General features: G+C 38.6%; 1 protein-coding gene and 1 long non-coding RNA gene across 2 annotated transcripts; both read left to right on the forward strand.

Annotated features, from left to right (window-relative positions):
• Positions 1-616: 616 nt before the first annotated feature.
• LOC111263159 (uncharacterized) lies at positions 617-2,905 on the forward strand. Its single transcript, XM_086969474.1, has one exon. The coding sequence runs from the start codon at positions 1,112-1,114 to the stop codon at positions 1,823-1,825; it is 714 nt and encodes a 237-aa protein (XP_086825600.1). The 5' UTR covers positions 617-1,111; the 3' UTR covers positions 1,826-2,905.
• A 15,454-nt stretch (positions 2,906-18,359) lies between these two features.
• Positions 18,360-23,541, forward strand: LOC111263152 (uncharacterized). The gene is made up of 2 exons (XR_002682063.2): positions 18,360-19,961; positions 20,308-23,541. It is a non-coding gene; the product is annotated as an uncharacterized LOC111263152 (long non-coding RNA).
• The last annotated feature ends 9 nt before the right edge of the window (positions 23,542-23,550 follow it).

Here is a 23,550-nt window from a genome sequence, read left to right on the forward strand (position 1 = left end):
AGTTTACGTGTGTGGTATAAAAATGTAAACACTAAAGATAGTGTTAGATTTCGGTTTCTGGATGCATATTTTTATCAAACGATCTACGCACTAATTTTATTATTCTCTAATTTATTACCACTTTGCATTTTTTACCATTCTAATTGTTTTTAGTTTTATGTCTGCACTGCCGCTGATCAAGGATTGCTTCAGGCAACTGGCTTTTAGCCAAAATTGTCAAAAAGAGGTGTGTTTACGAGTCTTTATTACAATATTATTACTTGAGTTCCCAGTGATTTTAGTTGGTATCGTTACGCAGTCGAATCCTAATTAGCGGTCTCTACCCTATTGGCTCATGTTGGAATACGCTCCGGCCGTATGGCATAATTCTTCGCTTGTTTCCTTCTGAATCTCAGATTTACGAATTAAAGAATCATTAGCACTTTAATCAGTCTTTTTTCTGGTGCTGAGAGATGATGTATCTGATGTATCTGTTAGTATGTCTGTTACGTGAACTATATTTCGCGCGTATTCTGGTATGAATTACAATTGATGGACATCTCCATTAAGTCGACACACGCCTTCTCGGTCAGCCTTGTCTGGGATGCATATCTTCTACGTTGCATCTTGCTGCTGCTGTCTGTTGTCTGTCGATGGCTACCAACTATATTGTTGTAATCGTGATTGGCTGATAGACGGTGCTCAGCGGTGTATTACTGTATTGTGAGTGCTCCTGTGTTCGAATTTGTTTTTTAGCTGTCGGTTCTCTTGATTGATTAATATTTTTTACAATGTGCAATTACCCGCGGCATCAAAGCGTCACCCATGAGGGTGTCGATAGCTGCTATCTGTATTAAGGCATAGCGTTTGACGTTAAGGCATGCGGAGAACAGGGTCGGATACCAACCGGGCTTTTCGGCCCTTCCAGCTGTGGCTTCTGGGGAGCCGAGAGAACCAATAATCATAAGACAAATTAACGCTTGTTTAAAAAGTCGAAGAGGGGGCAAAATCCCATCAAGAACCCTTGCAACTTGATTTGTTATTGTTAGAAGTTACTTACCCCGGCAGCCTCATGCAACTGGACCTTGCTCGGGTGGCTGCGGTGGGCTGCAGCTGGTAACGTCACAGGAAAATGCCCCGGGGGCGAAGAAAGCCGGGAGCTGAAGAGGAAGCATTACTGGGCGATCAACCAGATTCTTGGACAACGGTTCAGTTAAGAAATAGAGGACAACCACAAGAGCATACCAGAATTCCTTTGGGCTGCGTCCGACAAAGTCCATACCAATTTAACAATAACAGCAGCATTAGTAATCATAATCACTATTACCATGGTAGTTCATTCCCTTCGACGCTTGCCAGGTTTGATTTCATCTCCCACGAAGTTCAACCTGAAGACACTCTGGCCGGCATCGCGCTACGTTATAACTGTAAACTGGCACTTCTTAAACAAGCTAACAACATTGCGTCCGAACTACAGCTGGCAGCCCTGCCGACGGTGCGTGTACCCGTACCACGAAATGGGGTGCAAGTTGTTACCGGTCAGCTGGTCGACATTTCCGGAAAAGTCGAAATTCAGCGTGAAGCTCCTCCTCGAGAAGAGCTATGCCCTCAGCGTTTCATGGCCAATTTGGATGAGAAACTTCGTGTACTTCAGGAACAAGCGCCCCCACCAGCATCGCCGCCACCAATTGGGCCGATTAATGGGCTGCATAAGCCACGAGCAATCTTTAGTAGCACCTGCATTATGATCAGCTGTCTCTTTGGTGTGTGCGTAGGACTTCCCGCTTTCTATACATTGTATATACTCATTTTCCATGGCGACGTGTTTAAATTGATGGGGTCCTGACGTCAGCAAGATCAGGATTACCTCTATAGCAATGACACGTACAACAGTTCTAACGTGGCGCTATTTTACCATGAGAAAAAGTAAACATAGTGTACTCATTATAACAACTAGCAAAATTTTACGACAGTCTTACTCACCACTCTCAATAAAGAGGCTTCTGAAGTGCATCTACTGCATTTACAGTTTCATGATAACAACTATAATAGGGACTGACCTCAAGCATCGTGGACGGCTTCCTTATTAACTGTCCTTCGAAATCTTTATAAAATCATATTCCCCTTATTAATCTACAAGATTAACTTTTAAGATTAAGAAAGAAAAACAAATGCTTTTACGAAAGGCGAAAATTGTTATCTACTGTAATACTATCTTTACAAAAAGCTGAGGTCAGGTAGGCTTTGCCTGTAGATTCGCTTTACATTTAAGTGGGAAAAGGCTAGCTAGTTCGTTTCTCAGTTCTTAGCTCAGTTACGACGTATAATGGCAAGTCCAGTGACCAATAAGTAAGCCATCAGATTTACAATATTGAAATTGAGCTGATAAATATAATAATATGAAATGTTCAGTGCTCTCAAAAGCTGAAATCAAAGTAACCAAGCTATAGGGTATATTCCTGGTAGTAAAACCCGGGTTGAGTAAGTGCTAAGTAAGAGTGGACAAAAGCAATGAAGTTTTGTCCGGAAAAGCCAACCTAGAATGAAAACCGAATACAACTCAGCGAATCGTCGGCTCTGTTACGGAAAATACAGATACTGGAAAGGGAGGCGAAGATAAAAGCAATGAGTGACAGTTAATTTTATTATTATTATTATTAGTTGTTGTTGTTGTTGTTGCGATTTCTACCCAACATGAGCGATATTTAGAACGGTGAATATGTGGATAGATACATTTATACGTAAGTCATAGCTTCATTGTTAATCAATAGTTACATATTAGCTATTGAGACACTATGAGGTATATTTATGTGATGACATTTTTGAGTCTATAAGGTATATATATTTTGTAATAAAATGCTCATTGAGAACGGTGTGCATGCATCGAATAAAGAACACGATGATAGAAGATTTATTCAGTATAATATATAGGTGTTTTTCTTAAGATGGCCAAATAATTTGAGTTTTCTTTACAGGGAAAAAGCACAGTTACTCATGACACAAGGAAATAACAATCATGTACAGAAACCTACCGATGTTAATGCATTTGTTATGCAATTTCACCTTTTGCAAACTTTTCAGACAATTTAGTCATGCATTTACATGTGTCAAGTGGAAAAGCAACATTTCAAAAAGTGTTTCAATGTATTCATTGTAATGCATAGATAAAACGTATATCGTACAGGGCAACCTATATTAAAACTGATAGACAACTAATTATTTTCTTTTTGATAACAATAGAAATGTCTATTGTAAAATCTATTGTCCTGTAGAGAATAACTTTTGAACTGAGTTAGCGGTGTGATTCATTAAGAGCTATTTTTTTCTGCAGCATTATCGCTTTTACAAATCGAGGATGGTAAATCATTAAGAAGTCAGAAACAGCAACTATTTTAATGTTGGGTATTTAGTAGAGCAAGTTAATGAGCTCATACAAACACTGGTTTATGTTATTTCACGAATAGACTGAATAATGATGAGAACATCGTATTAGGCCAAGCCTTATTTGTAACACTAGGCGTTAACTATTTATTTTATTTTCTCGGGGCTTTACTGGTTTAAGTGCATACAATATGGAGCAATAGAGCAAGATTTAGCGAGGTATTTTTTTGGGAAAATTATGTTAGAACGCTATGTTTGCAGAATGTTCAAATTACCCAACTTTGCCAAAAAGCTGAACCAATTATTTTGTATTCTAAATCTACATCAGTTGCTTCATCTCTTTACTAATCACTGTTGTATAGCTGTTACATCAGTTGAAAGAGCAACGTTATGAAAATTAATATATGAAACGCCGATAAAACTGTGACGTCTCCCTATCTGTTGTTACAAAGTGATCACTATCGCGTGAAGCTTGAAGTCAGTGGATTCAGCTTTTACCTAAGAAAATTGCTTATTATTGCCAGTAAGGTTTTAGTTGAATAATAATCAAAAATATCGAAACGGTAATAATCTCTACATAGTGTCTGAGCCCCCAAGTCAGGGTCCTCCTTTTTGCCCCTTTGTTTGGGGCCTGTTCTTCTTTCTCAGGATCATAGATGTCTTAAATCCAGGTAACAATAAATTTTCTAAACAATTAAGGTTAGTGTTTAGCACAATGGTTATTTTTCTTAGTCGCTGTGCTATAACAACTACGAATAATCATCGTGTGGAATTAAAGGTTTGGCTTGGTTGTTACTAATAATTGTGTGTTATTTGCTCGGAACCTTCAACGTCAGTTTGGCCTACCAAAAATGCTTGCTTGCCTGCCTAGAATTCGTCTGACAGCGAAAGTAACGAATGGCCGAGATTAACCATAGAATTCGTGTCCACTGGCGCCACAGTGGGCGAAATATAGAACTAACCACATACAAACAATCGCCATGTGGTAGTGCATTGCTTGCTTCATAGTGCGTCTGCTAATGATTCGTACCCTGAAACGAGTGAAAGTAGACATGAATGACGCGGTATGCGTATGACAGTTCCAGATTACATATGTTATGTACGGACAATATTCAAGTATAACAGTGTTCAATAAATATTTTATAGGATGGGAATATCATCCAAAGTATCCTAGAGTACTGGCCCATTTTTGTAGAAAGCTGTTTCCCAAATTAGAATACATAAGAGAAGGTCACGTGTTGTTTTTCTTTTTTTGCTCGAATACGAACATATTGGAGTGTCCTTCAACGATAGGTTTATATGAAGAGCATCACTAAATACTTTGGTGTCTGGAACTCGTGTTAGTTCAGTGCGAGATGCACAAGGTTTTCCGGTTTGTTAATAACTTTAAAAGGAGTCGCCTTAGCATCGGAAATGAGACATGTCCGTGAGAGCTACAAGCGGCCTTACGGGTCACAGAAACTTCAAGATTGATGAATACTGGTCCAAGCCTAAGGCAGATCCAACCTACTGAAGGTGCAGCGTGCTTTTCGATTGTCGAAAATAGAATAGTTTCAGCCACATTTGGATAAAGTGAAACACATTTTCCTGCAGCACCTGCTGACTTTTGAGTAAAAGCCGACTTGTACCTTAGATCTAAACCAAATTCGATTGAAGCGGATTCGGGACAGCTGCCTTCAGTCCTACAGTTTATTTTGGGGCAGCAAAAGTAATGATAATAGGAGCCACTGGCGCTCAACCTACGAAAAACAGACCTGGTAGAAATCGGGTGAACGGTTTGAGACCACTGCCATTTTCGGGGCTGGCGAAAATTCAAGTAAGGTTCGGCATATTGCGAAATAGAAGTGTTATCATTTATGGATGGAAATAACAGCAGACGATTATTACACTGGCTTTTTCCGGCTTGCATCTAAAAAGTCTATTGTTTTAGAGGATGGCACATATAATCAAGGCAGAAATTTTAAGCCAATACAATAACAAAAACAATTTCCACATTTGCCAAACTAGTCGTCTTTGTCGAATAAAATTTGACGTATTTGTTTAATTACACTATTCGCAAGAGTTGCAGTGATAGTCAGTAATTAACCTACTTCCGAGCTAAACATTTCAAGCAGCATCTTATTTTGAAAGCTATTCAGTTGAATGCCGCTTGATTGAATTAGTTTTGTAGATGGCGCCTTTCGTTTCCAATATGCGATTTCCATATTTGATAACATCAGCGTTTTGTATCAGACTGTGCGTTACGTAAACGTTTACCTTACAACCAATTAAACGTAAAGGTTCTCTATTCTATTTCAAACTATTACTCACTTTCAAAATTGAACCAGCTAGAATTGATTTACTTTTATAAGTAGGTGCGTCGGAATCTAACCTGCTATGCGTACAGCATTTCTATTCATTCGGCCACGTCTAACTTCAATCCTCAGATATACATAGGCAACTCTACACGTAACGCTGGGGTGAGTGAGCACCTAAACGGCGTCTTTGGGACAGCTAGTGTCAAAATGCAGCAGATAATAAAATGCAGCAACAGGTAATAATATCTTACTAATTAAAATGATGTTATTCAAAAACTCTTCTTTTGAAAGTAGGTGGCCTCGGTTAACGAAAAAAAAATGTATCATGTCAGCATTATCAAATGTTCTAACACATTGTATAAACATAGAGAAACAGTGGCGCCCAGCCATAGTTGAACAGACTCATGGACCGCATAGCCGAGCCAATCTGTGAAAATCAGTGTTTACTGTGAAAATATGTAGAAAAGAGTGTCCAGTAGCAAAAACATTGATGGATTAATTTATGAATGACCGTGCTTATGATTTTAAGGTAAAACAGAGAAAATTAGAAAGACTATCCCTTAGAGAATCAGTGACGACTGCACAATAAACTTTATGATTACAGACATAGTTCAAAGCGTCAAAAGTCAGTATGCTAAGGCTGGATTTTTGAGAGCCACTTTGTGCCCAACACATCAACTGGAAAATAGATTAAACTAAATACAAACTGAACACGTTCATCTAAGCATAAAAGATCTTCCTTATATTTGCTGAGCGAAAGTATGAGCTAATAGCATTCGGCATAACTGTTACAGTTTGCATAAGCAAGGTGATATGAATCATATGATACGCACCTGATGTTGCCGAAATAATCGTTTTCATATTTTTGCAAGCAAATGACGCCTGTGCCAGAAAAGCTTAGAAAATTTGTCGTCAGAGATCAAAACTCATTCTTCAAATAAGCTTGGTCATATGTGTATTCAATTTATCATACCGACGGCACCTTACTTTATGGTCACGCATCAGTGAAACGCTAGATGACTGCCCGTTGCTATACCCGAACCAGTGTGTGGTGAGTTATTTTACAACTTACAGTTAGCCTCTTAGAAATAATCATTATTCAATTAAACAAGCAGCAAGTTAACATCATCGTTGTAACAACAACAATCAAATACGTGAACCCTACATTTCGAAGCGTGTAATCAGACAACGAGTATCCATTTGAAAAATGTTCTTTTTTTCAGTGACATATTGCCACGTAAAATATGGTGTATTGATCGCACTACGTGGTGTAATAATAGAATATTTACTGTTGTCAACTGCCATGCTTTCTTTTACAGATCCATGCTTGTTCTGCCACTTTTTCTGGTCGTTTCTTCAGTCGTGTTCTTTCAGTTCTTAATTAAGTTATTCTCCATAAAAGCTAGCAGCTTGAAGGTGATTTCTAATATATGTCAAAAGCGCTAAGAAAATCGGTTAAGCGAAATAATATCTAATCATAATAATATTGAAGTATGACATTGTGAAACTCTAAATTGGAAACCTCATAACAAAAATGTTTTCAAATTATTGGATCGAGTCATTGTAGCAACAAAAAACGACAACGTGTTTTTGAGATATTGATTTATTCTTTAGCAGTATGATTTTTAATATGCATATTAAAGAGGTTAATGAATTACCGCGAGGTCAGAATTACCAACAACGGGGAAACAGATAGGTTGCCTGAAAACGAGTTGCTGTTGAAGTGCACAGTACCGGACGACGTATAATACATAATGTGTGAGATGACATATTGGGTAGAGGGGTCAACATTAGTTGGATTGCCACTACGAAGGTAATCATTTTTCTGGGTTGTTACCTGTTGTTAGCCGCTTGCACGGGTGCTCTTGCCCTCTTCTTCTATGAGAGAAGGCAGCTACTATTGTTGGCCGCTACACGTTTAGTGCCTGCGGCATTCTGCAGAATATTGGTTTGTTTATGGCCTTCGTATTTTTCGACTGCAGTATTTGAATCTGTTGTACTTGAGATTTCTCAGCGCTCTTGTTTTCTTTACTTGAGTTTTAGACGAAAATGCTCTTTGCGAGTTCAATGAGATCGGCGTGTTCGGGTTTGTGTGGGTTGTCTTTTCTCTGCTGTTTAAGATCATCGTGACCATCGTCATCTATTACAGCTAGAGCCTTAATTAGCTCTGTGTCGTTACTTTTCTGCAGTCCTTCAGCATTTTGTTCGATTAAATTCCGTACGTTGTTTTTGTTGTAGGTTAGGATCTCACGAATTGAGGAAAAACTAATTCTGCGAATATGTTTTATTTCCATTTGGGATGATAATTCATGGCCAGTTTTTTTTAGTTTATTTCATCGTATCCGCACGATCACTTTTTGGCTGCTTCTTTATAGTTGTTGGCTTGACGTGGTTGATTTATATTTTGGGGTGCATGCTTTGCACGACACTGTTGTCGTCGATCAGATGACTTGATTGCAGTATCCGCCATCGTGTTTTTTTCATTCTTAATTGCTCTTGGCAAATCGGCTTGCTGACTTGTTGATATAATTCTTTTGGAGTACCGCAGGCCCCCAATTCGAAGCTGAAAATGTATGCCCATAAATGACTGTTTATTTGAGTAGTTTTCCTTTGAAGTTGATCCTGAAAATTTGGTTCTTATCTTGGTCGAATTTAGTTATTTGAGGAGGTCTATTTAGTCATTCAGTCTTCACTGGCCAGTCAGACTTCACCAATCGTGCTATCCCAACATGCTGTGTGGGGTTGTACGAAATGGTCTGGGTTGGAAAACACGGATTTTCTGATAGTTTGTATTTCCTTGCCCAGCTGAGGATTGCATTTTTGCTGCGCTTCTCTTACTATGTATATACGATTCAAATTAGCCCTGTTTTGATAATGGTGCGGGCCTTTATTGAAAATGCTGTTCCGCTCTGGGGTTCTGATCTGCTGACTTTTATGTAGCAGGCTTAACTTCCTTTGGTCTCTGATTCTGATCTCTTCCTCAAAGACTTGTGACGACTGTTGCCAATTTTTTTAGACCTGTGCTTTAATCTTGTGTGCGGCAGCTGTTGGCATGTGAACATCATGTGAGCCCTTAACAAGCTGTGTAGCGTGTTCGCTTACTGGAAAAGTGTCTGACCTTTAAGATACAGATTGTCTGAGAATTAGCGGATTTCTGCTTAATTTTCTACATTTCCTTCGCTTGATGTGTTTATATTTCTCTAGTTAGCCCAATTCTGATGATCGTGCGAGCTTTTATCGCTAAGCATGATGATATCTCTTTTGTTGTCTTTGTTTGACAAACTAATCCTTATTTGGCCCCTGACTCTGGTCTCTTTCTCATAAGCGGTTCACACATGAATCCAGTTTGTGCATGTCCGTTTTGCAAATTTTCGATAGGGACGACTACACGTGGCCCCTTCTTTGAGGGGTTTTTTCAATAAGATTTTAGCTTTAATCATACACAGCTGGTACTTCCTTATACACACCTAACACCAAGTATCGCTTTTAAGTATCTGTATGTAAGTACAAAGCTATGACAGAACAAATGACAAAATGACAATACCTACGAGTCAACTCACGATCGTGAATAACATTCTGCGAACGTGGCGTTATTTTCAACTAATAATCCAGTTTTACAATTTACACTGTAAGGTGTCCAAAGGCAAAATTGGAACTTTCCAAAAACTTATAATACCCCGCAGCATCACAATAGCGATCAGACCAATGAACCTGCTCCTATCATCGGCAGTATACCAATCAGGTCTCACCCATTTTTGCACAGCCACCGGTAGTACTGAGCGGCAGCGTTGTCCATACGTTGGCCATGATTTAATAACTGGGATACGGAATCATTATCCATTGCGACAATGCTCATTTCGATATTGGAAAGTAAAGCAGTAAATTTGCGATTGTCTATATCGTGCTACTACAGAAGTGGTATTGCGTGTCAATCGATTTGGTTTCGCGTTTGCTGCTGTTTAACCTCTTTCGTAAGGCATTTGTATGGATTCTCGTTTACCACGTTCGACAGTCGCCGCAAGTGCGGTGTGGCCATTTCGTATAACAGGCTTAGATGAAGAGCATGTTTAAAAGTATCTGGAGATTTAGAGTCCTCTACTGATAATTGCAAGTCATTCAGAGCGTACTGTCGTACATTACAGCTAATGTTATGCCACATTTGATTGGCTCTAAAATATTGTCGTAACGCTTTATTTATAAACAACCTTGCGATCTAGAATAATTAAAGAATAGCACTAACAACAACTCTATTGATAAATCTACAAGTACACGGCGTTCAAGATAAAAAATGTAGTTCTATTCGTTTTCAAGTAGAGCTGTGACCTGTGAGTGTGACAGCGTAAAAGTGAACGGATCGCCTCGCACATGTTTTATTTTATTTGGGTTTAGTTGGTTACCTTATATTGAAGAGCTCCATTGATAAGCAAATACGAGCCATGCCAGGCATTGCCAAAACTGACCTTTGCAAAGTTCAATGGATTTATCGAAGGCAAAGAGCGTTTTCTGACTCAATATTCAGAATTCAAATTAAAAAAAAAAGACTTCGTCAGGTCTCCTGACTGACGATATATTTTATGACCCGTGGACCTGTAATCTATGACAAATGTAAGGTCTTTTAGGTAAGATCAATGTTTTATTAGTCAAACCTACATAGAATTTTGTAAATACTCCTTCTTTCATAAAGCTTATAGGTAACAGCATGTCTAAATTTGTTTTCCCTTTCTCTATCTTAGGCACAGACATAACGAGCGATATTCAAACAATAATAAATAAACGGGTATTTGGTTATAACCTTTAAACAGTTGTCGACGAAAAATATATATAAAATAAGCACGCCGATGATTTAGTATCTTTTAGAATCACTTATTTCTCTAGTGAGCCAGGGAACTTATTGAGACATTAGCGTGGTAATGGATGGCTTTTAGTTTTGATATTCGTCGATAAAGCTTAACTATACTCATTATTTGTTTAAACTGTTGCGAACACAGAAGAGTATGCATTGTGACGTCCCCTAAACTAAACTATAAGGCGCGCCTTGTACAAAGCGTATAATCTTTTTAATCAAAATATTCTATTCAATTACATTTTTAGAGCTGTTTTGACAGTTAGATTGCTGATGTGTATGTATTCGTTTAAAACAAATGTGTTGACGACAGCCTTTCAGTTACGACAATGCGGCCCTAGCTTCACTTTCTTAGGTTTTGCAATAACAACGAAGTATACGTTCATTTAGGCTAATTCGTAAAAGTCAAAATGAAAAAACTATTTATTTGATATTGAAGCCAACATTTTACGTGGTCAGAATTTTTTTAATATAATTTTAAATTGTCGCTTGAGCAGATTATTTCGAAATTATTTTCCTTTGGAGCATGCCACAAGGGATGCGTAGCAATAGATCACCCTCCAAAGTTATGCTATAATACTATATTAGATAAACAGTTTCTGCGGTTTTTTGATGGCCTTTTTTCAGTTTTACTTTCCCTTCCTTAGTATTCACCTTTAATAGACTGAAATCGAAAACGCTTTTCTTGCTCCATCAGCGTCTTGTAACAGTATTGTCACGTGAGTGAAATACAAACTTCAAAAATTGCTCCAAAGTGAATATTTCTAGTAGAAAAAAGCATATTTCCGATATTTTTTATCTTATTCATTTCCTCGAGGCCAAAACGTTGCCCAAACGATTCGGGATAGCATTTTCCTTACGCACATGTACGATGTTACGTATGAAAAACTGTTCAAAGATGGTTCACTAAATTTGAAGACGGTAATGAGGATCTAAGGGATGCCCCCCGTTGTGGCCAACTGTTTAAGTCTGATGACGTCCAACAACTCGGGAATTGGTTAAAAAGATGAACTGCGCCTACAAGTGTGATGCCTGCCGCTTGACTTCATAAACTACCTAAACTTGGAGCTACTCTTTGAATCCAACAAGGAATTACCGGTTCATGTTACATTGCAACATCTCGTCTGATATCGAATGTCAAGAAGCCCCAATGACCGTTTTTTGTACAGAACTGTTATCGGTGATGAGAAGTGGTGCCGTCTTTACGTCACTGAACCAGAGATCGAAATGGATGGCTCCAAAGGAGAAGCCAAAACCCAAGATCTAACGAGATCTGCTATGGTTGCAATGTAAAATTTAGCTAAGATCTAAAATCCTTAGCACTTAAATCCTGTAAACTTTCATCCGTAATTCGGTAAGACAATTTAGTGGAAACCACAAAACTCAAAAGCTCAACTTTCAGAAAAATTAAAATTAGCATTATGTATATGTTTTTTCAAAGAGCCGCTTCATTGATAAATCGCTATTTTTGAAGTCCGATCTCAATGTGTTGACTGCGATTATTCACTAACATCGTCTGCTAAAAGCGTTATATATGTGATTAATAAGTGCATGCTTTATTCAATGTTATATTTATGTTTGGCTTTACTATATTCAGCGGTAGACCAAACATTATTAATTTCCGTATCAAAATATATATTTTTTGTAGAAAATATTCAAACTTAACGATGACTTTGTACGTAATTCCTATTATTTCACGTCGATTGCAAATAGGGTGTACTAATAGCTATCTTATAGGGCCCTCGATGTGAATACATCATATAGCAGCAACAAGGTTTATTATGAGTATTACCTGACTTGAGTATGAGTGTTCAAACAAAAAGCCTTCTTTTAACATTGAATATATGAAAGTGATTTTCTGTTACGATGCTCAATGCAAGCATAGCCCTTTGTGTAATCTGCGATAACAAAGCAACAACTCGAAAAAGTTATAAAATTTGAATAAAGGATCCTCTACATGCTTGATTGTTCTCATATTCCGTGCATTAAATACTCATAGTTGAATCACAACTCATATGTAGAAAGAAAATATCAGCGCGACTTTCTGTAGATTCCGCAGTAGATCCAATCTAAAGATATCAGCTTTTTCTCTTTCTTACACACATTAGACGCACATATCTATGCAGCACCTTAACTATTTAGTTTTTTTTTTTTTATTATTTTGATGTCGTTTTACCTGAACGCTGCACGTTCAATTTCACAGTATATTAAACTACGACTGAAATTTACACACATATCTAGGTATTTTTAACACAAGTATTCCGCCTCCAATTTGTGTACCTCGTCACATAACATTGATACAATTTTATCAATTAATATTTAAATTGAAAGCAATAATTAGATAATACTAAGATATCTAATTATGTAGCAAGTTTCTTCTCTTAACCGCTTTCACCTCTTTTGGACAGAATCCAATAAATTCACTGTAATACAATCGATTGCTAAGTTTCGCAAGCTTCTTCTTAACGGTTTCACACACTGACATTCAAAGTTTCAGGCCCGTGGATGCTGCGATGTCTGCTTTGCGTACTGACATGCGTCAGTACTAGGACTATTGGGTAGATATGTTCGCCTCAAGATCCGCTCGGCCCCTCTCACTTTAGTAGTAGCACGTTTTTGATAACACTTTGAACACCTGGCCCTATGAGCTATCGATTTTTTATATCACACAATTACCATATACATGTATAACTGCATTATATGTAAAAAAGTTTATTTCACGTATATATCAAGTCTATGATGGACCCTGTCGATGTAAGCAATCACCATATTTCAACAGCACCATGTCAGTAGTATATAATAGCTGAATTTATTTGTAATTTAATTTGTAATTTGAATTTATTTGTAACATTTTTATAAGTACGAATGCATCATTAAAATTTGGGTTGTTATTTTGAGAAAAGGCTTTTTTTTTTTAAATACTAGCCAATATAATTTTTTTATTCCAATTATAATCAATAAGCAAGTCATGCACTCACTCTGCGGGTTATAACTTAAATAGATATTGCAACATAAAATTATATTCACCGAAAAGACTGCAAAAAAAATTTGTTAAAGTGTGCACAGAGTTCTGTTTAATAATCTGCTTAATAACACTGGAAACAATAAGGATGGCAAAGTTTTGCATATATCACAAGATCAGTACGCGACCGAACCACACAGACTAACGACACATTAATGCGTTAATTATGTAGATTTATGTCTAATGCTACTTCAACGAGCGATTTAGATACGTAAACCCCATTCATTTTATTCAGTCTGACCATGGTAAAGAAAGACAAACTGTTTTTTTAAATATATTATTCTTTTTTTAAAGAACACCTGTGATTGTCATCTCGATATTCTATCTTTCCAATCGCACTCTTTTTTACTTTGTTTATCGATAACGGGCCACGGCTTCCAATTGCGGTCGGGTGCAACATAAAGACATTTTGCTTATAAGGACTGAATATTTGTCGAAAATTGGATAACTCGGTTGTCGTCAGAGCTAAAGCTTTTCGCTAAGTAACTGAAGCCAGTACAGCAGAAATGTACAAAAGCATACATCACAGATATCAATAAAAAACAGGCAACAAATCTCGCATCGTGCATTCGTAATATCTTCAGGTGGTAAAGCTGGTATCTGTCCTCAGGTTGTCATTATGTTCCGCTATCTGCATGGCAACAAATATCTGTTCTCCGGTATGGACTTATACCTGTTTATATTAGCTAAGTGTGTATTTTACATCTTTGTATAGATAGATACGAACTAGGATCAGGATACGAGTGACCAAAACAATAGTAAAGATATAGATATCGCGCCGACAGGGTTACTTAATCCTAGCAGAATTACCAACGTTTTGCCGTTGCTTTAGCAAACTATATCAAAAACCACAAGCTATTTTATGTGGCCAAAGCATTAAGAATCACTTTTAGACCCCTACATAATTTGGTTGTCATAACGAAATGAGTCTCATTACTTAAACAGCTCGACCTAGAAGACATCTTATTCAATAAATAAATCTTTCGAGCTTTACGCTCGGAACTTACATTAAGCATCGCTTCAGAACGCTGGCTCAGGTTACGGGACAAAGTCTGTCTATGCCCGGATTCGAACTTAATACACGATGCGTTTTTTAGTTGGGGTTATAGAACTTCGTATCAACTAATTATAGAAAGAGTTCAGTCCATTATTGATTTTAAACCGGCAGCTTCAACCAGCCCTCTTGAATGAATGCGTATTCCATACCTGAACAACCCGTTTGTTGGCCTATATTACCGTTCCCTTCTTCAAACTGCGATCACTATAAAATTGAAACAGCTTGTACATTTTTGCTAACAGATAGAACGAACTTACACAACTAAATGTATCCTGTTTTCTTCGCTGCAGTTCGGCGTGTAGCTTTGTTTACTTTTTTTTTCATCCATCGTAACAAATGCCTTTACAGGCGCACAACTATTTTGACCTGGTTCAGACGGTATCGCTAAAACATGAGCAACATTCCTTTGCTTTTCCTGTTCCGCTCGTTGCGAGAAACTACTGTCGGAACGTAGCCTTTTCACTTACATAAACTGCCCAAAATGACTGTCTTCGTAGTATTTTTTGCCGGTGAGATTTCGGTTTACGGGTTCATATTCTACCTCACTGATGGGGTTGATCTGACCCAGAAGTGTTTTGTATAATTCTATTGCAGTTACCCTCACAATGCGAAAGACTATGACTCACAAAGGTATCATAAAGATTATCCTGAAAACTTGAATCGATTTGGACCAACTTGCCTTGATGAACGCAGTATTAAAGCGTCCAGTCGTGATGACGGCATATTTTTGTACGTAAACAGTAAACAGTACAACGTAGGCACGGTAAATCACAATTTACCTGCACAGCTTGATTTTGCAGTCCGTTTTAGGCCTTAACGTTAAATAGCAAGCTTTTTTTATCCCAGCCAGCGGGCACTCTCGAATGATGGCGACGAAGAAGTATTAGTACTACAAAACTAATCCTTTACCATTTGGAGATCAGAGCTTGTTATGCTTTGATCGATTTAGAGATCATCTATACTTCTCCGAATAACCGAGCGTAACACCGAGCCCGAAGAATCTACTCTATAAAATATCCACATAACCTATACGCAGGAAACATAATTGTTTTTATTCGAATTGTAGTTATGTCGAACTCACTATTCAGGTCCTAATAGGTAGCTTGGATACAAATGAGCCTCTTTAACCTATAGCTCTAACCTTATTTTAATAGACGGGTGTACTTCGCGCTTGATTTAAGGATTTTTAAGCATAACACTTGGCTTGTTTCTCAAGTGATTTACCGCTAGCAAAGTGTTGCCTGATTGCGTATCGTATGCAACAAAAACACAAGCCCTTGTTTCCATTCTGCTTAAATCTGCGTTCTTGGCTAAGGGAGAAGTTGTGCGCGTGTTGTTTCAATGTTAAAGGATAGTCCCTGTATCAAGAATCTGTTTGCAGCTCTCATGCGCAGTGACCAGATGTTTGTCAATGACAGCGACTAACCGCTCGATTTGTGGGTTTGAAAAACACAGCCTCTATAGAACGGAACAATTTATTGTAAGCGCAAGAGAAAATGAATACGCTTGCCATTCACTTACAGAGTAGCGCTCGCGAAGACTGCAACGCAATTGTTATGCTCATTAATAAATGGGCTGATAATTAATTTGAGTAAAATGCTAGCAGTCTTGGTCTTCAAAGCGGAAGAATGTGGACTACTTGAACTTACTCAGAACCGATCTTTGTGTTAATCGTCAAATACATTTCGGAAGTATATCTAAATAAAGAGAGACATTAAATATTACCAGGGATGAATGGGCGAGCTCCTAGGATTGTCACCTCAGTTTTAAGTACCGATCGATGAAACTTGTAAGCTATGGCCGACTTCTCTGCCAATATCCCGAGGTTCTCTTTAATAAGGTTCTTCTAAAGGTTGAGAGGATCAATTCTGGGTTATACGTTATTTTTCTTCCATGGTTACGGCTCAATACAGAAGTGCCTTTATGACAACTATTCTATCATGATCCTGCAAAGGGACGTCGGCATGGTGATCTGCCATACCGGTGCCCGTGTTTTAGCTTGACAATTTGCATTCTGATAGCGTAAGTTGTAGTTGGATTCTATTTCAGCTTTCACTTAAATGCAGATGTCGGTATGTTAAGGTCACTTTAAGGTAAGGCTTACCCAGCTACAGTGAAATCGAACAATAGGGTCGAACGATGATAGCGTTAATATGCACGTAACCATAATTCGTAGAGTGTGTGATTAAAAAATTTGTACGTCTCTATGCTTCTATGCATAGCCAAATTATACGGAATAACTTTAAAAATGTCCCTTCTTCTTTATGCTGCAACACAGATCTCGAAGCTTACGAGTTTGAAAAATTAACACGCGCAACAAGCATTGTTCTGTTCAGGATGAAAAGTCCATCGCATATTACTGTCGATGTACAAATTCAAAATAATATTTCGAAATCTTCTGCGAAGTACTCGGACGACACTACATTAGCATCACATATGATGTTATATATTAAAGCCGATTGCTTTAGGTTCGTCGTCAACTGGCAGGAGCCGACGCTTCATAGCGATTCATTCTGATCTTGTGTAGTTGCATATTGTATTTATTCATAAATTTACATCATAATGCTTGCATCGGTCTCGCTTATCCTAATCAGTATTTTTAGCGCTTAGGTGGATTGATTTTGCGTTACGTTGCCCAGGCCTCGTCGTCATCTCTTGCTTCCTGGGTCGACTCCGTTATCTCCACCACCGACTAGTGGGTTACAGCCAAACGCTATCGGGAGCAACCCGCATCAATCTGCGGTAATAGATCTACACAACAGACCCGTTGACTCGAAGCACATCCACCCTTCGAAGTAATACTCGACCATCGTGTGCTCCCGGTGGTGCCCTTTGCTCAGTAGAGCCGATTCCCATTATTTTCCAATGGCGGGTTTGCAAATCTCCAGTCAACAGACTAAAATTGGACGTCGTATTTTACCGTTCTTCTCTCGTAAGCCGGCACACGTTATCACTGCGTACGTACTTAGGTATTCGAGTCTATATCTTCTGGTCCGGAAAACGACGCATCATCAGCCAGTGTCGAAAAGCTTTAGGAAAATGCTATACGAACGCTTTGCCCCAGAAGAGGGCAGCTTGCTGGAGTACTCCTTTTGTCGCTACAAGAGCAACGGGAAGTGGTTCGAACAATTTATGGCTATATGAGCACTGTTGTATGAGCTCGAATTTAGAGTGCCCCTCGCTAGCGATGAAAGAACTGCGAAATTTGTACACCGAGTTAGAAGAGTATACACCTTCACCGCCGCTCCGCCCCCGAAAAAGTGCGACATCCGCTTCCGGGGGCGCACTCAGCAAAGAGTAAACATTTATCGCTCTTTCGAGAGGGCATATTGAGGCATATCGGGCTAGGGTTTTCAAGGCAAGGCAAAGCAAAGCAGAGTGGCAGGTTTTAGGTGTTGTGGTGCTCTGAGACTGAAAGGTCATTTTGCAAGTTCGCCAATCCTCATTCCCGCTATTAAAAATACTACCCTCACTATAAAAGTGGAAGCGCATTAACTAGCCAGTGTTCTGTGAGCGGCAGTACAATGGAGGTTGCAGAAAGAATGGATGGCTGATAGTTTGCTCTTTTACCGACAAGGGGAGAAGTAGAGCACATGGATACGCAGCTGGGTTACATGCTGGCTTACGACAGAAAACTAAGATAGCGTCTTCTTTCGTGTTGTGTTAACCAGATACCTTCGAATCCACATATTCACCAACGAGAATGACGAACGATCCTGTTAGACGGAAAAAAAACAACTAAGAAATGATAGAAATTATTTATTATTACAAATTTGGCTAAACTGAGACTTTGGGTTCACTCAGCACTAACCCGAGAACCCATGTATATAGGGGTAGATTCAATTTACGGATTTAATGGACGTGTGAGGCGAATGTATGTGGCACGCAATAACAAAATGAAAGCAGCACGCTATTAAAATAATACGAGCAGACCAAGTCACATCGGTGAATCAATTAGTCAAAGCATAGGAAATATTCAAGATAGATACGTTACCTAATATGTAACATGCTGTGCGAAATAGCTGTACGCTCAGAACTACGATCAGTATTAGTATTATCTGTCACTTCCCAGCGGCAAATGGTTCGTTCACACGTATTTTATAATTACGTATTATCCCGTCAATCGTTACCAATTAATTCCGCCTAAGCATTATCAGAGTCAAAGTTAGTTACAACGCCAAACTAGTTTGTAAGTCGGTTTTGTCAACTTCACTTTAACTTGGGAATAGATTTATAAGAAAGTAGACCTTTGATTGTAAACCAGAGGCACTTTTAATTAGATATAGTAATAAAAGTAATAAACTTAAAGACAGAAGTTGGTCAAGACCCACTAACTACAAGACGCAGGACAATTGGATCCCTTAAGAGCTGTTGACGCTAGATCTATATCATAGAGAGAACGATCTGCAACAGAGACAATGGCAAAACTTAACTAAACTAAACAAACCAGTCATGTCCAATTTTTGTCCAAAGGAATTAGAAATAAGCTATTTTCTACGCGTCTTTATTCAAAAGCAGCGGTACTCTTTTTTTTTTTTTACAACCGTACGCAGTTAACAGAACGCAACAACTTTTCGTGATCAATACCCTCCTACGATAACTGTAACTGCATAATTGCAAAGCAAAACTTACTGTAATATTGAATGATTCTTATATCGTTCACCCAAAGGCAAAAACACTCATTTTCGAGCTAGCCAATTCGAGCTAGTTAAATTTAGCAGTACTGCAAATTAATCGGAAATCAGTTCTTTACACTGTGAACATCATGTAAATGTGAACAAAAGTAGGGATACAAGGAGCCACTCAGAGAACCGGAAAGGGTTTAAAAGCGGTGAGATAAATTATTACATTCATTTAAAATGATGAATAAGTCAGTATCAACGTCAACGCGCAGTAGAGAAATTCTACAGTAATAGTTATGAGCAAAATATAAGTGCTCTTCGCTTTCAATCTGCTAAAAACTAGACGTATCTAATAATAAAACATCTATATTGAAATGAGAATAAAGTTGTCTCGCTTTTTCATGAAAGCTTTTCGTTACCAGTTCGTCTCATTTGTCGCCGATATACCAAAATGCTTTTCGTGCCCTGCCATCTTGCTATTTATCAGTATAAGTTGTGTTGCAAGTGCAATTTCAACACGAAAGAGATCCTATGAATGCTCCGTGCGAAAAAATTGAATTATCGATACGTTCAGTATTATGCATGTCGTTGAGACTGATTTGTGTGCGGTAACGACGTTAGCGCTAAAGTGTGCTCAAGAGTAGTTTGCTAAATTTAAAAATAGTGTCCGAGATTTAGAGGACGCCTGCCGCTCTGACCGACCGTCGAAATCTGATTTGTAAACCACTTGCCGTAAACAACTTGAGAACTGACCGAAAAGGTAAGCTACACACCTACGAACATTTTAAGTTTCTTATGTTTGTGTAAAAAATGGTTATGCTTTGCGTTTGGTAGAATTGCAAGGGCCTGAAAGGGAATTATGTCCTACAAGCCAAGCAATATATCTATCTGCGCGTTTATTTCGCTTAGTCGTATCGACTCAACCTGATTATTTGAAAGGAAATGCTCGACAAATGAAATCCGATTAGCCCACCCTACACACAGCAAATATTGTCAAACCTGTCTTCGTGGACCTTGAATAAAAGATTTTGTTGGAATCTCAATTTTTTCGAATCTCACGCTAACGGACCCACACTTTTTCCGCTTACTGGCAAATCAAATGACAGACATCCCATTCGACACGGTGGACGAGGTCCCATAACTTGCCTGGTCGAGTTCAACTTCAGACCTGAAAATCTATAATGAGGATGAATAAATAGAGCGGCCGACAAGTGGGAGAAAGTCGTGATTGATGACAGGGATACATAACACAACAACACTAACAATAAGTTATTAAGTATCGAATAAATAATAATACAAAAAGTTTCCATTTAGTAGAACGTATTCTTCCTTTTCAATCGTATATCTCCTCCAATTATTCGAAGTGAGTAGAGCGGCTGATACGAAGTAACTCTGTACATTTTAGTCGTATTAGATGTTTCTAATAGAGTATTCATGTAGCTATAACTGGAAAACTAAAGAAAAACCGAAAAGCTGCCTCCATATGAAATTCGCCGCCTAAATACAATAAACCCCCTGAATGGCAATCAGCGATACCTTTTTCATATTATATAAAAGATTTTATTTGAAATCTTATAGATTTTCTTGCAGATAAGATGAGCGTGCTCATGAGATTCTGACTAAAAACAACAAACAGCGTAATTTCAAACGTATTTTTATCAGCTTCATTACCTAGCTAGATTTTATGTTGCCTAGCCCTAGGTAAGCAAATTTAGAAACGCACGAACAATATAACGATATATGTTCATCAGTTTTCTCGTTCCAAACAAACAGTCGGTAACTAACAACTGTTATAATCCTGTTCAGGGTACTTTTATAATGTACATACGTGCAATTTAATAATAATAATAATTATAGAATTATATCTATGGATGTAGATTGAAATAGTTATCATAGAACTTCGTCGATTAAATACAACATAGTTTCGACGTAGTTTGTAGGTAGTCAACAAATTTGGCGAAGAGGTGCTCTTTGGACGCTCATTGGCACAAGCAGTGAGTCAAACTTACTCCATTCATTTCTGGATATCACCTGGACATGCACTCACGTAAATTCAATTGAATCAGCATTTAGCTATATTAGGTCTATATCTAACAAGCGTCATTTTGGTAAGCGGCGTAGAAGGACGGCGGCGAATAAACCTTCAAAGCTAAACTGACTTCTCTCTATTTGCTCTGCTTAAAACTTCGTTTCGTTGAAATCCTATTGGCAACACTGTGCTTTACTTCCATTTTCCTGCAGCGAGCGTTCTGAGTTAGCACATTTTAAATCGTGTCTGGGAAAACTAACTTGTTCTTGACATTCAAAAAATATTAATGTGTGACGCTTTGCCATTATATCTGGATTACCGTTCTCCTATGTTTAGCTCTTCAAGTAAATGGCGTTATCTTTTAGAATTTCATTTTTCTTAGCGGCCGTAAAGTAATGATCTTCCTGCTTCTGGTTATTCGTTTAGGTCTGCTCTTGTTGTCTTTGGGTCGTATCCGGCGAAGGCTTTCGTTGATTATTATCGCATGTTGGCTGCTGCTGCTGCTGCTGCTGTTGTTGTTGTTGTTGTTACCCTTGAGTAGTTAGCGTGATACCGGTTTAGTGTCCGTACTTGTTTCAGTCGTGAAAATCTCAACGCCAGCTACTGTTACCAAACCTGATTTCTTTTTCTACCGTTCAAGAGTATCGTGAGTTGAGTCGCTGTTGATAGAAACTTTCATTTCTAGTTCCTGTCTATTACTTTGAGGCTCTTTGATTTCTTGCAAGTTCCGAAATATGTCCGATCGTCATTGGCTGACGTATATTCACATCATTCTCGCCGTCTGTTACTGTTTTGACTCGTCCGCAGACCCGTTGCTGACGTCTGCTTCTAAGGTGCTCATCAGATTCTGGGGTTTGGGGTTCGCAACACCACTAATCATACTGTGCCGATCAAGATTCGTTTGGATACTCGATAGCTCAGGCTTTTGCATCAGTTGTTCCAATTGTGTTTCACTATCCTCTTTTGCAGTATCATTTGACTTATCATTATTTTGTAAGGCAGTCGAAATATCACTCGTTAATTTTGTCTCTGTTTGATTTCCGTCGTTTTGCTCATTCAGACTATTCCTAGTCGTAATTCCATTTTGCTGGCACCGGTTATACTTAACCTTGTTCGGTTTTTCTGAGTGGCTTAAAATAGCCGTATTAGTGATGTCCGAGTTCACTATTTTTTCGTGCTGACCCTGTTTGTAACAGTTCTGATCAGAGACTTTCTGCATTATGGGTGCGTACGATTGGGGGACACATCTTGGTGCCAATAGAAACCTGAACAACGCAATAGCAGCCACAGTCACAACGACAATTGCCACGATCCAGCCGATAATTGTATACAGCATTGTTATGGTTCAATTATTTGAACTATAATCGACGTAGTGCAACGGTGTATAAAGACATACACGCTAGTGCAAATAATCACAAGGACACGAAATAGTTCCACGAAACGACAGTACCGTGTTATTTTCGGGCCGGCGTCGTTTGCTTGCAACTTAAGGCGGTCAGATTGCCCTTGATGGAATGTTCTGTCTTCAACAAGATGTCGCTCTCACTGACTACATAATCTTGTTTCTTTCTGCCGATTCCTGTCCATTTGTGAATACACGAACAACCACGAGTAAGTCAATCCTTTCAATAAACACAGACTGCTCATGACCACTACTATTCCCGATATCGTATGGCAGTCCAACAGCGTATTGTGTACGGGCGTGATTCCGCTCGATCGATAGTGTTCGACGTGTTACACGACGGAGTGTAGCCCGTAAACAGCTAAGCACAACGCTCGAGCTGAGGTTAGGACAACTAGGAGATAGATTCTGGCTCTTTGTATGGCCTAGATGATGCCAGTCAACACTGACATCAATGAAACGAAGGAAAAGCAACGACATTAAAACAGAGCAAAGACACCTGATTTGCCGTAGCTGGTAAAGCCAGCTACAAAATCATCATCTTATTAGGAAGAATAGTTATAGCAACTACAACAACATGAGCACACACCGTGCAGCTCATGAGAGAGAGAGGGAGAGAGAGAGGGAGAGAAAGAAAAAGACTAATTCTGCGGAAAGGGAAAGGAAATTGCCATCTCCTAACGCCGAGTACGCTTGACTAACAACAAGCTCCCGCATTACGCTAATCGTAATCACAATGTTCTAACATAAAATGATCATTTTAGCTACTAAAGCTGGCGTGTTTAATATGCTAGCTGGATGAAGGAGGATGCCGCCAGATAATCGAGGACGTCATTTTGGTATTATTATGAAACTATGCTTCGTAATAAACATTGGCCAATCGTTTTATTCGATTATTTTGTTCAAATATTTGAAGCT

Source organism: Varroa jacobsoni, unplaced genomic scaffold, assembly GCF_002532875.2.
Source record: "Varroa jacobsoni isolate VJ856 unplaced genomic scaffold, vjacob_1.0 scaffold_738, whole genome shotgun sequence".
In the NCBI taxonomy this organism is placed as follows: domain Eukaryota; kingdom Metazoa; phylum Arthropoda; class Arachnida; order Mesostigmata; family Varroidae; genus Varroa; species Varroa jacobsoni.